Source organism: Porites lutea, chromosome 3 (genome assembly GCF_958299795.1).
Source record: "Porites lutea chromosome 3, jaPorLute2.1, whole genome shotgun sequence".
Lineage (NCBI taxonomy): Eukaryota > Metazoa > Cnidaria > Anthozoa > Scleractinia > Poritidae > Porites > Porites lutea.
In genome coordinates this window covers 7,244,984-7,261,528 of record NC_133203.1, presented here as the reverse complement: position 1 = coordinate 7,261,528, position 16,545 = coordinate 7,244,984, and the positions used below count along the sequence as shown (strand labels likewise).

Below are 16,545 nucleotides of genomic sequence, written 5' to 3'. Positions count from 1 at the left end.
TCTTTTTGTAGCTTTCCCCTTTACGTATCGTTCTTTTCCTTTAAGTGTTCTTTGTAGTCTTCCTTCTTTCCAAATGTGAAAAAATAAAAGACATGAAGTGTAATTTGTACATATGAACGCATTTGATCATCCCCATGCAAATTTTCGAGGTATAAGTTTTAATCTATTGCAGTTTTAGTATGTGCGGTGGTTGTATATGTTGTGGTTCAGTTTTATAGTCCTTGGTTTAAATTTTATTTTCTTTTGTTTTTGGTTATGGTAAGATATGATAATGAGTTTGAAACAAAAGAACACAAAACTTAAACCAAGGATAAAATTGAACCACAACATATATAAACATGTGTATTTTAATACTGTATAAAATGTGTATATTTATGTAACAAAATTGTATTGTGTACAGTCTGGCTTGCTACGATTAGCTTTTTTTATTTGTTAGCCTGTCTAACGCTAACTTGTAAAAGTAAAGTGTTAATAATGGTTAACGGTTAGCCAATCAATTTTGGTATAAATTGTAATTCTTTGTTGTTGTTGTTGTTGTTGTTGTTTTTCTACAAAAGAATTGCCAGGACAGTCAAGTATTATTGAGGAGGAACAATGGAACTTTCGCCCTGTTGATGTTTCTCCATCTTGTGACGGTCTTAAAAGGTAATAGTTCATTTACTCTTCCATATTTGTTTTATGCATGTAATTTTACATAACAAATTTCATGGGAGCACGAAAACATTTTCCAAGCTAGAGTGCCGGCTATTTAATAAATGTATTGTAACGTAGCAACAGCAAACTTTAGTGGTAACAGTGAAACTTAAAGGGAAGGCATGCATCGAATTTAAATCATTTAAGCGCAAGTAAAGTTACAGCTAGTACCTAGAATGGGGAAAGTACAACTGATTCAAATGTCGTAAATGGTAGCCAATGGCTAAGCGGAAGCGAAGTGTGAAAAGATTTGTGGCGGCGGCTGCAATGCAAACGGGGAAAATTTTGCATTTGATGCCATGCGCGGGAAAACCTAGGGCAGCTGCAATACAAGCGCGGGAAGTCATGCAGCTGCTGCCATGCGCGGGAAAACCTGTGGTAGTTGCAATTTGAGGTTGCAATACAAGTGCGGGAAATTATGCAACTGCTGTCATAAGTAGGAAAACTGCGGCGGCTATAATACAAGCGCTGGAAGTCATGCAGCTGCTGCCATGCGCGGGAAAATCCGTGGCAGCTGCAATTTAAGGTTGCACTACAAGTGCGGGAAATTATGCAACTGCTGTCATAAGTGGAAAAACCTGCGGCAGCTGCAATACAAGCGCAGGAAGTCATGCAGCCGCTGCCATGGGCGGGAAAACCTGTGGTGGTTGTAATTTAAGGTTGCAATACAAGTGCGGGAAATTATGCAACTGCTGTCATAAGTGGGAAAACCTGCGGCGGCGGCTGCAATAGAAGCGCAGGAAGTCACGCAGCTGCTGCCATGCGCGGGAAAACCTGTGGCAGTTGCAATTTAAGGTTGCAATACAAATGCGGGAAATTATGCAACTGCTGTCATAAGTGGGAAAACCTTCGGCGGCTGCAATACAAAGTATATGCGCGGGAACTTATGCAACCACTTCCCTGCGCGGGAAAACCTTTGGTGGCTGCGTTACAATAAATTATGTAACTGCTGCAATAAGCGGGAAAACCTGCTGTGGCTGTAATACAAGGGAGAGAAATTGTGCAACTACTGCCATGCGCGGCAAAACCTCTGGTGGCTGCAATACAGGCGCGGGAATTTATGCTATGGAACTGCTGCCATGCGCGGAAAAACCTTTGGCAGTGACAAGTTAAGGTTGCAAAACAAGTGCGGCGAATTATGCAACTGCTGTCATAAGCGGGAAAAACCCGCGGCAGCTGCAATATGCAAGCGTGGGAAACTATGCAACTGCTGTCATGCGCGGAAAAAACCGTGGCGGCTATAATACAAGCGTGATAACTTATAGAGCTGCTGTCATGCGCGGTAAAGCCAGTGGTGGCTGCAATACAAGTGCGGAAAATTACGTAACTGCTGCCATGCGCGGCAAAGCCTCTGGTGGCTGCAATACTGGCGCGGGAATTTATGCCATGGAACTGCTGCCATGCGCGCAAAAACCTGTGGCGGTTGCAATTTAAGGTTGCAATACAAGTGCGGGAAATTATGCAACTGCTGTCATGCGCGGGAAAACCTGCGGTGGCTGCAATTTAGCGTTGCAATACAAGCGTGGTAAATTATGCAACTGCTGCCATGCACGGCAAAGCCTGTGGTGGCTGCAGTACAAGTGCAGGAAATTATGCAACTGGTGCCATGCGCGGCAAAAACTGTGACGGTTGCAAGCGCGGGAGTACGCAGCTGATGCTAAGCGAGGGAATACACACAAACTGCCGATGCAAACATACGGTCTGTTTCAGAAGTGGGCAGCGCGCTCTTCCTTTGACATGTTCGCTCAGAACTGTTTGGACCTTGGAGGGTGTGTTTTGGACATTTTAAGCCATTTTTTATCGACAAGCTCAAACTGTGACTAAAGCGATTTAGGCAATCTATACACTGTTTTAATTTTAAAATTTGGTATTGAAGATTTTACCGATCCAGGTCTTCTAAAGATCCGGCTGACCCTCACTGGTTTGTCGTTTTGGTTTTGCCTTCAGAGATGTTTATGGTTTCCAGTCCTCTTTCTTACCTGTTCACACTACACCAAAATGTGACACAGAATCTATCCGATATGAAACATTCCACTTTAGAGATCGGCGCGGCGCAGCTTTGCAACGTTACAGAAATCGCGCCGAAATCACCCTTCTTGTGTGTGAACAGGAGGCCTATCCGGTATGATTTCCGTGCATGCGCAAAAGTATACTGTGAACCTAACCTTAATTTACTTATAGAGTAGCCTCTCCTTTTGGTAACCAGGTTTGGTCACACAGCCACTCCCAAATCTGATGGTAGCATTGTACTAACTGGCGGATTTGGTCTTGAAAATGGGAAACACATGCGGCTTAATGGTGTCCATTTACTACATACTGTGCAAGGTAATATTTGCTTTACAAATTGGCAGAAAAAGAAACGCCTAGTGATGGATATGCCTTAATAAAATTCGCTGATTATCTTACAATCTTGCCTCGTAGGAGTGTGGCATTGTACAGAAGTGACAGCTGCCTCGGAAAATGACTTACTTGGTAAGAGAAGCGATAAATGTAATAGTTCCTTGTTTTTAGCGTGCGTTAAGCTACAGAATAGCTCAAAAATCAAGGATGCGTAAATCTTCCAGATGGTAAAAAGAAAAGAAGAAAAAACTTGGAAGTCAAATATTTGATCGATTCGTCGTCCTGTTCGTCGTCAGTGTCGTGTGAACCAGTGCGAGTTTAGCTCAAATAAACACAAAAAAGCTTTTTTTTTGTGCTTGAAGAATGAACCAAGGCTCATATGCTGAGTAAAGTTATTACCTTGCTTGCGTAAAGAAACAAAAATTGCTACTTTTTGCGATACTTACCGCTCATATTCACAAGACGTTTAACTCATAAAATTTCTTTAACTTAATTAAACTGTCCCAACTGAACCTGATTATGATGATGATGATGATGATGATGATGATGATAGTGGGGATGACATTGATGACTGTGGACTATGTTGTAACCAACATTTACCCCTTAATTTCAGGTGGTCGGATCTTTCACACAGCAACAGCATTAAGCAGCAGTGACATTTTGATATACGGCGGTAGAACGTCGCCAGCAAAGCCTTGTGCACAAACTCTTCTTCTGTCACTGACAAAAAATACTGAATCAATATATTCAAATTCTTCGTGCGGCGCTTCACAAAGCGGCCGTGCGGAGAGTAAATTTGAAGGCGATAAGGATTTTCAAAGCTCTCGCATCATAAATCAGTGTTACAAACAGACTGTTTTAAACTGCGGTGGAGATATTCCAGAACCAAGATGGCGTCATAGTGCTACCCATGTCTTCCTTCCTGATGGTATGCTAAATTTTTCTAGTCTTGTCGCATTCATTTTCTGTAGACCGTTAGTAGTGCTTTGGAAATAGAAAGATTAATCATCGCGTTTACGGCAGAGGCAAATGAGAAATTTTCAAAATGAGAAATCAGCAGATAAAAGCAGCTTAAAACGATTCTTATGGATAGAATTAGCGTGAATCTACCGATTTTCGTACGGTTATAATGAACAGTAAACGACAAGTAAAGGGGGAACTTGGTCACGTGCTACAAATTCACGTTTGCCGTTTGCCGTAAACGCGATGCTTAATCTCTCTATTGTTGGCTGGGCGAGCATATTACCAGCAGGCCAGCAAGTGACTGTGTGAGCCTGGGATCAGTTCCTTCTCTCTGTTTGTTAGCTTACATCGCACCTTGGCCCTTTGCCATCTCGAACAACTAAAAAGTGGCTTCTCTCAGTCATACAGTCCTACAAGAAATGGTCATTTCATCCTTTTTCAGATCGGGAGGATATCAAAGCACTCGTCTGCATGCAGGCCATGAATTTGAATAAAAAAACTCTCCGAGTCATCCTCGAAAATTAACCCTTCCATCCATTCAATGTGATAAGAGTCTAATTTCTCCTTAGAATATTACGGTTTGCTTAAACAGAGAAGTTTTTTAACTAAGGAAACGCTTGCCAAATAGAAAATGCTGACCAAGTAGAAAAAGTCTTTCAAAACCCTGGGAAGTGTATAAAGAATAAAGCGATTAATGTTCGTGTTGTGATAAGATGTAGTATGTTTCTGATTCACACTTAGAGCGGTTTTCACTTGACTGTCGTAAAACCAAAACCAAAGTAAATACACTAGCCAACCAAAGGGCGTAGTAAAACCAAAACCAAAACCAAAACCAATCCCTTTCGACAGTCAAGTGAAAACCGCTCTATCATGACTGCTGTTTTGGTTCTCACAGGTAGCGAAAATGTGCTCGTGTTTGGCGGTCGCACTCCTTCTTGCCTCGCTCTTGGAGACTGTTATTTACTCAATCTTAAAACGCGAATGTGGAGAAAGGTAACCACTTCTAAGAAGTTGTTTTCTTCGTTCGGTGTTAGACACACCAAGCTTAAACTCCCAAGAAAGGTTCCTGTGCAAAAAAAAAGGGTATGGAAAAACGCGCTAGTCGTTTGTTATTTACCACGTACAAAAAAGTTTCCGGAAAATCTGGTTGGAAAGTGAATGGAACACGACTTTTTGAGTCGTTCCACCAGAAAATTTCCCGGAGCAACAGGACATCTGAGAAGGTAGTCTTGTTTTTTCCGGACGGAACGTTCCAAACGGAAATTCGTGTTCCATTTCTTCAAAGTCATCTTTTATAACAGTTCAAGGCTATCGCGGCCGTTTTTTGGGTTAAAGGAACTGATGTTTCAAATGAAAAACACTATTCCGGAATGAAATTTACCTGTTTGAATATTGCGTACCATTTGCTTAAACTGTGAACCGTCCGGTTTGCCCATGTAAATAGTAAACAACCATAATGAGTCACTCCTTTCAGGAAGCAGCATTTCTTAGTTTAATACCAGGACAACAAATACAAGCCTGGAATTTCGTGAAAATCGAATAGAATTTGGTGGAATGGCACCGACCTAAAAGCATGCTCATTTATTCAACTCTACTACAATTTTTTGTTTATTGTAAAACGCAAACTGTCAAAATTTAAGCACAATGCACTTGCACTTTTCGATACGATCCGTTTTACATATACTCCGAGGTATGTGTAGTTAATCTGTAGTTACCGCTGCTTGGTTCTATCATTAATTATTGCTGTTTTTATAGTTGCTTCTCAGTGGAGACACCGCTTCACCGCGTCATTCCCACTCCGCATGCGCGTGGAACAACAATGTAATACTATTGGGAGGCCTGGACGCTAGTCTTCACGCCCTTGCCACACTTCAGATCATAGACACTCAGGTATAATGTCCTGTTTTCGGGCGTTGTTCATTTTAATACAGACTTTACACCTGTTTATACAAATATGTAATACAGCAAACACAATTGCAAATTTGCAGATAAGGAGAACTACAAGATAGGAAAAAACTAATGCATTATAACAGATGGAGAGCTATGTACTGTTAAGAAAAGGAGCGGAAGTGTTATATCAAGTTTAAAAACTCCCCCTCCGCCCTCTTTCTTTTTTTGACTCTCGTTTCATTTCTCGCGCGGTCAATACCGAAAGTCCCCTTCCTCGGTACTTCTTTGCTCCGAAACCAAACGGAAACGCTTGCTACGCAGGCTAGTGTTATTACAGATGATTTATTTCAGCTTTAGCCCTTGAAAAATGTAAGAAAGAACGCAATATGCCTGAAGTTATCCTGCTACAAGCTTTTTGTCCGCTAAAAATCAAAATTACTCATTGTCCTGGTGGATTGTGTCTTAACTTCCTTTGTTTTTTCTATATGAATTATTAATGACTTTTTGAAATACTTTTAACAGCTGAGCACAATATTTACAGTTGAACCTCTCCACAACGGCGCCCTTGGGGACAGAAGGAAGTGGCCATTATAGAAAGATGGCCTTTATGGGGAGGTGGGGTCCCCCCTTCCCCCTTTTTTCATTTCTTTTAATCTGGTAAGTTGACTCTTCGCCGGGAAATTCGCCGACATTTGACATTTTCAGCGAATTGGAATGAGCACGACAAAGTTTGAAAAAGGCGAATTCATCTTAAAAGTGACGTTTTCACTGCCATCGCCGTCGTCGATGCTAACGCTCCCTATTGGCTGTTGCGAACGCGCTTTAGTGCCGTTACCGTTGTAGAGAAGTTTTAACAAGAGTCAATGTATAGATTGTCCGCAAAAGTGGCTGTCGCGTACCCAGTGCAGCGGACACGGGGTGTTGTGCACTGGAGATCGAGAAGTGTCGACCACAGAAATCAACAGCGCAAGTTGACTCAACAGCATTTAATTTGATCACCAACTCGTCTGAATTTTTGTACACATGCGGTGATAACCAAACGGGGTAATTACAATGTACAAGATCAAAAAAAGGGGCTAAGAGTAATTACAAAAGAAGCAAAATTGAAAGGAAAACGAAAACTAAATACAATAGGTTAAAACCAGGCCTGGGCTAAAACTTACGTCTGATCCTGTGTTAAAGGACTAAAGAAACTCCAACGTTACGTAACTCCGAATAAGGTAAAACTGCTTGAAAACTCCAATGTAACTCCGTAGATCTCCTAACTCCGACGCCGCAAAAACTTAAGGGGCGTTCTCTAATAAGGGTACAATTCACCTGTACAGTTGTAAACCGGTTAAAAACAGGAATGGCTAGCTACGTAATTGATTCAAACTGCGAACAATAGTACATGAAAATAGGGGCGTAAAAACTCGATAAATAAAACAAAACAGAACCGTATCTTTTTTTTAAATCTAAACAAAACTAAGCTTAATTAAGTAATCAATTTCCTTTTTGATTGAATGTTCGTTACAGTGGCCGTTCTAGAGAGGTGGCCTTTAGTGGAGTTTCGACTATATTTCTAAATTCATACTGAGAAAAGTAAAACTTTTGAAGATCAAATTTGAACTGGTTTCTAGGAGGTTTTTTGTTGGATTGTTTACCAACTTGTCCTGGGCATCCAGCCATCTCATCCTCACGCCTGATCACTAACAAAATGATATATGCTTTGCTTTCAGGTAGACCCTATGACTCTACGGACACTTCACGTTCAGCCTCCCCTGTTACCAAGGTATCGTCCCACTAAAACATTTATCACAGTTCTCGATTCGTGATTATTATGAATCTTGTTGCGGGTGACAAGAGGAGCCCGCAATCCTAATATCCAGACCCCGGTTGTTCAAACGTTGGATAGCGCTATCCATTGGATAAATCACTATCCAGTGGTTAAGGGTCAGGGAAAGCAATTGCGTTATCTAATGGATAGCGCTATCCATCTTTTGAACAACTGGGGCCAGGTTGCTATTACGCATGCGTCGCACGTATGTAGCCAGCTTTTTATTGCCTTCCACTAAGAATGAATCAGTGGAATGCACAAAAAGGAATCTGATCACGTGCGTTTGGACCTTCTGTCACTCATAATCTGATTACGCGTGGTTTGACCACCTATCACGTGAAACTTACGCAAAGCACAGCGTTCGGGCAAAAGCGTTTTGACCTTCGATCGTTGTCGCCCACACCCACACTCTGTAACCTTCGGTTATTACTAGTAGCTAGCATGCATAAATTTGTTTTTATCATTTCGTCAGAGCGAATCTAGCATAGTTTGCGATGAATCTGTACGTAGCTCTATGGTGAATTATCTGCAGTAGTTAGATTGCCCGATCGGCCTTTTGGCGGCGTTATGAAAACGGTAAACACCCGCGAATAAGAACCTAGTGTATTACGAACCTCCTGGCAGAAATTTGCCATTTTAATACCCACAAATACAAGAACTTGTATAGCCAAGGAAAATGAAGCAGGTTCTTATATTAGGTTACGGTTAAATGGTAATAAACAATTTAACCTGATTTAACCAAGGGGTGAAATTTTGAGATTCTAAATTTAAAGATAAAAAGAAACATACGGTACCAAACTATATATAAATTTGGTAATCAGGCTTGTTAGGGTTATAATAACACAGTTTTGAATAAATACCGTATTTTTAAGGACCAAACACAAATCTTTTTTTTTGGTAATCAAGAACCTATTATCTCCTTCATAAGTACTAATAAGAACCCAAAATACAAGAACGTATTCATTGGCGGGTGTTTACTTCTTTTTGTGTTATCACTTTTTCACACCGATTATTATGCACTTTTTTCTATTGTATTTTTTTTTTTCAGATATTCTCACACAGCTCATGTTGTTAATGACCATCTTGTACTCGTGGGTGGAGTCTCCCCAAACTCTACTCACACCCCTGGGGTGGTTCTTCTTAATCTCAAGTCTCTCACTTGGAAATCATTTTCCCTTCCGGTAAGTGCTTTTCTTTTATCACAGTATTCTACCGTTCTAGCTAAAATTGGGCACGATCTCACAACGAGACTTAAGGCCTGTTTACATGGAGGTGGGGGACCCCAGTTAGGTGAGGTAACATGCGGCGGGTCACCCCACCTATCATGTAAACGTGATCAAGTTAAAATGAGAGATTATATGGACAGGTGGGTTACCCCACCAAAGCAGGTTACATCACCTACCTGTGGTCCCCGAGCCGGCACATACAATAACACAGGAAAAAGGGTCTGGAAGCGGGGTAGGGGGTCCTGATCCCGCGTTCCCTCTCCTTTTTTACTACAAACCCACATCCCGAACTGCTGTCATCTCTATCCAGGATACCGGTAGTTTCTTGGGGTTACCGGTCGTTTCGATACAAAGTTGTTTCGATACAAGTTTATTCATTCGAGGTATAAATAGTTCCACGTGCTACGCCTAAAGAACGAAGATATTCACCCAAAATGTTTTTCTCTTTCACTCGCAAACTATGTTTAAAGTGAACAAAATTTTTGTGCATCTTCACTTCTTGAGTTTGTACCGAAACGACTTTGTATCGAAACGACCGGTAGTTTCTTGGTGTTGCGGAAATGACGTAATACAAAAGATTGAAAAGACACTCAACAACACCCCACACACCAACACAAAAGCAAACCATTTTCTTTCCCATAACCGCATCCCGTGCCAAGAGTTTGACTTCCCGAGGAGCGGTCAAATCCCATATTCCGTCGACAAATTTTGCGTTTTCCCGAATCCTGCACTATATTTCGGTTAATTCCTGGATCCCAGGAAAACGCAGCTTAGCTACTAAACTGTGTCCCAGCCAAGTGTCATTTGAAAATTACCGAAGTAATATTGTTTGTTTATTATTGTTTCTTTTTGTTTTTGTCAAGACCTGTACAGCGCCTCGAAATCCCCTGATGCTTCACAATCACCAAAGTGTCTTCTGAGAAGATTCACAAGGTATTGTGGTACTCGGTGGAGGAGGAAACTGTTTTTCATTTGGAACTCATTTAAATGAATTTCCTGTTTTAATAGGTCTTCCGCTTCCTTGACAATTCAATCAATAAAAAGACAACCAGTCCCAAGGTTATTTCCAGCAGTGGCTCTAAAAGCACCAAGTGCGAGTTGATTACAGTCGGGAGTCTTTTCCTCCTCTAGGGTTCTATTATCGTTAAGTGATTGGTGTATCTGTGCCAATTACGAGAACATTTCCTTTGAATAATCCCTTAAAATACCCACGAAACAAAACTAACGAAACCTTGACTTTACGATTCTGGAACTGGAAGGTGGTATCCATATGCGAAACGATTTCTAAAACGCAGTATAATTATTTTGATGAACGTGCACTTCATAAAAAGAGGTAAAATACTTCAAACCGCAAAAACCTCATAACTGAAGTACGGGGTAGAACAGGGGTTGCTTATCATTTACACAAACCATCCGGGTGGAAAACTTCTGCATAAAAAGGGGTATAATGCTTCAAACTGCCAAAAGCCTCATAACTGAAGTACGGGGTAGAACAGGGGGTGCTTATCATTAACACAAACCACCCGGGTGGAAATCGTGTGCGTAAAAAGGGGTATAATACTTCAAACCTGCAAAAGCCTCATAACTGAAGTATGGGGTAGAACAGGGGGTGCTTACCATTTACACAAACCATCCGGGTGGAAATCTTCTGCATAAAAAGGGGTATAATACTTCAAACTCGCAAAAGCCTCATAACTGAAGTACGGGGTAGAACCGGGGGTGCTCACCATTTACACAAACCATCCGGGTGGAAATCTTCTGCATAAAAAGGGGTATAATACTTCAAACTCGCAAAAGCCTCATAACTGAGGTACGGGGTAGAACCGGGGGTGCTCACCATTTACACAAACCACCCGGGTGGAAATCGTCTGCATAAAAAGGGGTATAATACTTCAAACTAGGACTTTCCAGATTCTGCTCGGCGACTTTTTAGCAACTTTTAGGATTTTGAGCAACTTTTTTGTTGGAGAGCAACTTCTAGCAACTTTTCGGAAAACTAGCACTTTTTTGGTAACTCTTGGGTTATTTTGAACCAAAATGCTGAATAACCCCCTTTTTTTAGATAAACAAGTTAAAATTCTCTTGGTTAAAATTGTAAACATCTTTCTAGTAAAACTCATATTTTTACCCCTTGAATGGGTATCATGTGGACGTGGTAATTAATTACAAGAATTGGAACCTTGTTCTCAGGGCTTTTCCCTTCTCGTGGGGGGCGCCTCCTACGAGAAGGGAAAAGCCCTGGGAACGAGGTTGGGGTACGCCATGTTGTCTTCCGAAGACGAAGAAATCGAAAACCCCACTGAAACTGAAGTTAGCAGGGGAGCTTCACTCGTGGAGCCTGAAAAGGCTTCGATTTCCCGAAAGCGGAAAGTAATCGTGAACAGTGGTCGATATAAAGCTAGTCGAGGGCATAAGAATCCCAACTCCAAAACGTCTGTTTGGGCCAGGATTAAAGAATTTCCTGGACAACATCTCGACAACATCTCAACATATTCGAGCAACTTTACAAAAGTTTTGAGCAACTTTTTCAATTCTGAGCAACTTTTGAGCAACGTTTTGGCATATTTCTTAGCAACTTTTTAGCTTTTTCGGAGCAGAATCTGAAAAGGCCTACTTCAAACCCGCAAAAGCCTCATAACTGAAATACGGGGTAGAACAGGGGGTGCTTCACCATTTACCCAAACTACCAAGGTGGAAATCGTGTGCGTAAAAAGGGGTACAATACTTCAAACCCGTAAAAGCCTCATAACTGAAGTGCGGGGTAGAACCGGAGGTGCTTATCATTTACACAAACCACCCGGGTGGAAATCATGTGCATAAAAAGGGGTATAATACTTCAAACCCGCAAAAGCCTTATATCTGAGGTACGGGGTTGAGCCGGGGGTGCTCACCATTTACACAAATCATCCGGGTGGAAATAATGTGCGTAAAAAGGGGTACAATACTTCAAACCCGCAAAAGCCTCATAACTGAAGTAGGGGGTAGAACTGGGGGTACCTGCCATTTACACAAACCACCCGGGTGGAAATCATGTGCGTAAAAAGGGGTATAATGCTTCAAACCCGCAAAAGCCTCATAACTGAAGTAGGGGGTAGAGCCGGGGGTGCTTCACCATTTACACAAACCACCCAGGTGGAAATCATGTGCGTAAAAAGGGGTATAATGCTTCAAACCCGCAAAAGCCTCATAACTGAAGTAGGGGGTAGAGCCGGGGGTGCTTCACCATTTACACAAACCACCCGGGCGGAAATCATGTGCGTAAAAAGGGGTATGATACTTCAAACCCGCAAAAGCCTCATAACTGAAGTAGGGGGTAGAACCGGGGGTGCCTACCATTTACACAAACCACCCGCGTGGAAATCTTGTGCATAAAAGTAAAACTACAAAATTTGAGGAGATGGGAGAACAAGCCGCTACAACGTATATCAAAATCAGCTGAACAGACTGAAAAGCGTAAAAAATTGCATCGCCGCAAATCACAGCCCATATTTTCTGAAGCTTTCAAAACGGAGTGGGCGAGCCATTTGATTTTTGAACCGAAATTTCTGATTTTCCTCTGTAAATGGTAAGTGCTGAAGGTTTTAACAATTGACCCCTGTAATCTTTCCAAAATTGGGACCAAGTGACTGCAGAAGCCTGTGAGACACACACCCATTCCGACGAACAACTTATCATTTAAAATGGACCACTCTGCTAAGTAAAAAAAAATATGTGTTTACTTTAAATTAAAACAAGCTCAGTGTTTGTTACATTTTCTTATTCTGAAATTATTTCAACTCGTATAACTATCGAGTTTGTTATTTTAGAGGTACATGATTTGTTGAGTAAAACGCTACTTATGCTTTAGGATTAAAGGATAACTGCTGAAACTTTCCACGAAACTCCTCTTGCTTGCGATGACTCCCCAAAACTTGCATGCCATTAACTTTAACTTGTTCTAGATTAATACAAGGTCTACGTGTTTATTGCATTTAAGCAGCTTAATTTCGTTAGGAGACTTGCACTGGATCAAACCTTGCACTTCCAATTGCACTTCCAACCGCCCTTTAAATCCGTGGGGTAACAAATACAGGAGCAACCGAACTTACACCACCAAAGTGGGCATATATCGAAGCAGTTATCCCTCTTCTTTCGGCTAGCAACTGCTGGAGTTCCTAAAAAAAAGAAAACTTAAAGTCAAACAAAAAAGAGCGCTTCAAGAAGAATGACGGATTGTCAGAGGAAGGGATCTACTAAAAGTTGAAGAAAGGAATGAATAAATAAAACTGACACGGTTCCAGACATTGTCAAAGGGGTAGGTTTTCCTTTTTTAGGTTTTTAATATGTCCTGGTAGCAAACTGCCTGTTAGAAGTGCGATTAATTTTTCTCAAACATCAGCAAACCACTACAGGATATAAAGCGACTTTGTTCCTATTTAACGATAGTATAGCTATTAGCTTACACACTTAGATTTCCCTAGCCTGCTGAGGCGACCCTCGTGTTTTGCTTCCACCTTTGAGACGCATAAATTGACATAAAATAGCGTCACTCTGTTCTTAGGTTTTTTCTGGCGGCACCCCAGCTCTAGAATGGCTCGGGTAAATAACATTGTGAAGGAGACAAAAGGGGCATGAAATGGTTCAAGGATGCCCTACCTCTCGATTGCACTTTCCCACTCTGTCCCCAGTACTTCCTGCTTCCAAAATCAAAGATGGCGACTTGAACCAGGAAATACAGACTTAGAATGCGAGCAGGCTCATATGTACGATTTCGAGGAAAGTTTTAGCGCGAGAGGAAAAGAACACAAGTGAGCCTACACGCAGGCTAATACTAACGGCACTCTCCCATCCGTAGGCTAGCCAAGTGCTGTCTAATCAGAATGGCACTTTTATTGCTTAATCTCGCCATCATTTTACTTTTTGCGAAGTACATACCCTCAAACTTCGGTCAATTCCTGTTCTAAAAACGCATGTCAAATAATTGCTGTTCAGCGAATGAAATCATACCTTCACTTGGTAGGGCAACCATTGTCATAGCAACAACCACAAGCAGCAGAATAACCAGACGATTCATGACGAGCTGAAGGGCAGGAATATTTTAGTTTTGTCTTTCAGTTAGTACACACTCTGATTGGTCAGTTACGGGATTTCATGTTCTACTGTTTTATCCACTTGATTGAAACCACCATGTTACTATCCTCAATGTCTGAATCTGTACTGTAAATTGGAAACGCGGTGCCATCAAGTTTTGGATCTACTTAAAAATTCAACGAAAACTTTTATATCTTGTATTACTGGAAGTGGAAACAAAGGCTCGGTGCACACGAGAAACATGAAGTTACCCGAAATTTGTTACTAATTCGAACTCAGGCCCATTCAGAGTAGCTTTTTTAGATTTATATGCATATACGAATTAGCATGCTCGCTGCTAGCTACATCAAAGGGGGAAACTTCCAACTTTTTTAAACAACATGCAACGCTATGATGCAGGTTTGAGCCTTTTCTGTGATTTACCTTCGTGGTACTGCGAGTGTCGTATTGTCTGACTGAACTTCGGCGGCAACATGCGCACGATTTTTTCCGTAACTACATCCAGCGCCGTAGCTAGTATGAGGCCAACCGAGGCACTCGCCTCGGTAAAATTTTGACGAATTTCGCCGATCATTTTTATTTTACATAAGCGATCATCGGATATTTTTAACGCATCATGATATTACAAAGAATTCAGCAATTCAGTCAATATACTATGAAAAAATTACCATATCATCGATCTCAAGGGGCTACGTACGTTAACTCAAATTTTTTTTGAACAAATACTGATCAAAACCATTGGCGAGGTTAACGGTCACCCAGATTATGTAGCTTGTTTCTGATTATTGCTTTTTAAATTCCACTTAAATTAACTCGAAAAAAAGTTACCGAAAGGCCCAGAAAACGCTGCAAATCGCATTTCCGAGAGACTAAAGTTCAAAATTTCTCGGGGGGGGGGGGGCATACCCCCGAACCCCCCTAGCAACTCCCGCCTGCCTCGGTTGGCCGTTTGGTCTGGCTACGGCACTGACATCCGTGTTCAAAACTTTTCAACAAACCTATTTTAACTTTTCCAGGTGGGAAACAAAATCCCTTTTTTCAAAAGAAAGCAAATTTATTGATTAAATTATGATCTTTTTGCTTCGCAAAGTAAAGAAGGAGCACAACAGGAGGCACTGCCAACTGGGAAAATCTACTTTTGACACTTTTCAAGGATAAGAAAGTGAGGGACTTTCACAAATTCTGGTCCATAAAATAGCCAAAAAAGGGGCTCTACTAATAGAAGAATACGAATTTTTGACACATTTCGAGACATTTTAGGGCGCCCTCAATCGCTATGGAACTTAAAGTAAACCCTCCTCTAACCCAACATTAGTCTTAGGATGGATCCCCCGTGTATGATCTTGCTACGGGTTGGGTTTAATAGAAAAAATCTGCTGATCGCTTAATAATTCTAGTTGCATGCAATCCATCCATTCATGAACGACCTCCTTTTATTCACAAGCATAGCAAATGTTTTTCGAAAAAAGTGGAAAGTGGTGTGTGGAAGAACTAAGGTTTCGAGGAAGATTTTGGAAAATTATACGTACTCTAAAAACATCTTACGGGCTACGCTACTGTACTATCTTGCTATATCCAGCCGGAATTCTTATCTGTCTAACGGCTGCAACTAGAAAAGGTAAAGTTAACAACCAACTAGTTGTACTTACTATAAGGCAGTTGAATAACTTCTAAGTTCTTCACACCAAAGACTCTGAAGTCGAAATTGAAACAAGTGACTCATTTGCAGTCAATTTTATAACAATAACGTTGATAAAAACGCATGGCGAGCATGGCGAGCGGACGTGTATTTTTCAGCTCCGTCAATTTGTAATGTTTTTCTCTTTGCATTTCTTCTACTGTATTTTTTTTTCTTCCTTTGCTCTTTTATTTTCATTTGTTTTGTTTTGTTTTGTTTTTTTTTTTCTTTTTGTCATTTCGCTTTTTTTAGCCTAGAACTATGATTAGTACGACTATCTAATATACTTATTTTAAGATTTACTGTAACTCTGCCATTGATTTTCCCATGTGTAATTATGATAATATTTTGTTCTATTTATCTAACTGAGGGAGCCCATTCCTTATAAGCCCGGTGGCTTCTCTTGGGCTTCCTCGCCATGAGAGTTTAAGTAATTAGATTTCATTTGATTTGTATAATTTTTTGGCAAACAAAACAATAAACAAATAAACAAAAAAAAACTCTTACTTCCTTGATATCAATTTACTACCGCGATACTTGGTTTTCTTTCTCACCTAAAATTAGACGACAAACCGTCATGAACCATGTTACGTGTTTCAGCAAAGTGTATGTTAGCATTATTTTCACCGTCAGACCGAGGTGCGGAGCTGAAACCAGTTTTTTAATCCATCGGCATGGGAAAGTGCCAAGTCAATTTTGCCTCGGTTTAAGGTTTTGACTGTAAAAAGCCGAACTGAAAAGCATTCTGACTCCCATCTCGCCTATGGGGCGCCTTTTATAAAATCATTTATTCAGAACAAATTCATGCCTTTTTTCATTATTTGCAAATAATAGTCAGCCATAGAAAATTTATTTATAAATAAGGAACA

The 16,545-nt window shown here is 40.9% G+C and overlaps 1 protein-coding gene across 1 annotated transcript; it reads left to right on the top strand.

Moving 5' to 3' along the window:
• Nucleotides 1-112: 112 nt before the first annotated feature.
• Nucleotides 113-9,964, top strand: LOC140931510 (tRNA wybutosine-synthesizing protein 4-like). The gene is made up of 10 exons (XM_073381319.1): nucleotides 113-149; nucleotides 558-645; nucleotides 2,900-3,018; nucleotides 3,115-3,165; nucleotides 3,647-3,961; nucleotides 4,892-4,989; nucleotides 5,752-5,886; nucleotides 7,605-7,657; nucleotides 8,751-8,883; nucleotides 9,792-9,964. The coding sequence occupies exons 1-10, from the start codon at nucleotides 113-115 to the stop codon at nucleotides 9,846-9,848; spliced, it is 1,086 nt and encodes a 361-aa protein (XP_073237420.1). The 3' UTR covers nucleotides 9,849-9,964.
• The last annotated feature ends 6,581 nt before the right edge of the window (nucleotides 9,965-16,545 follow it).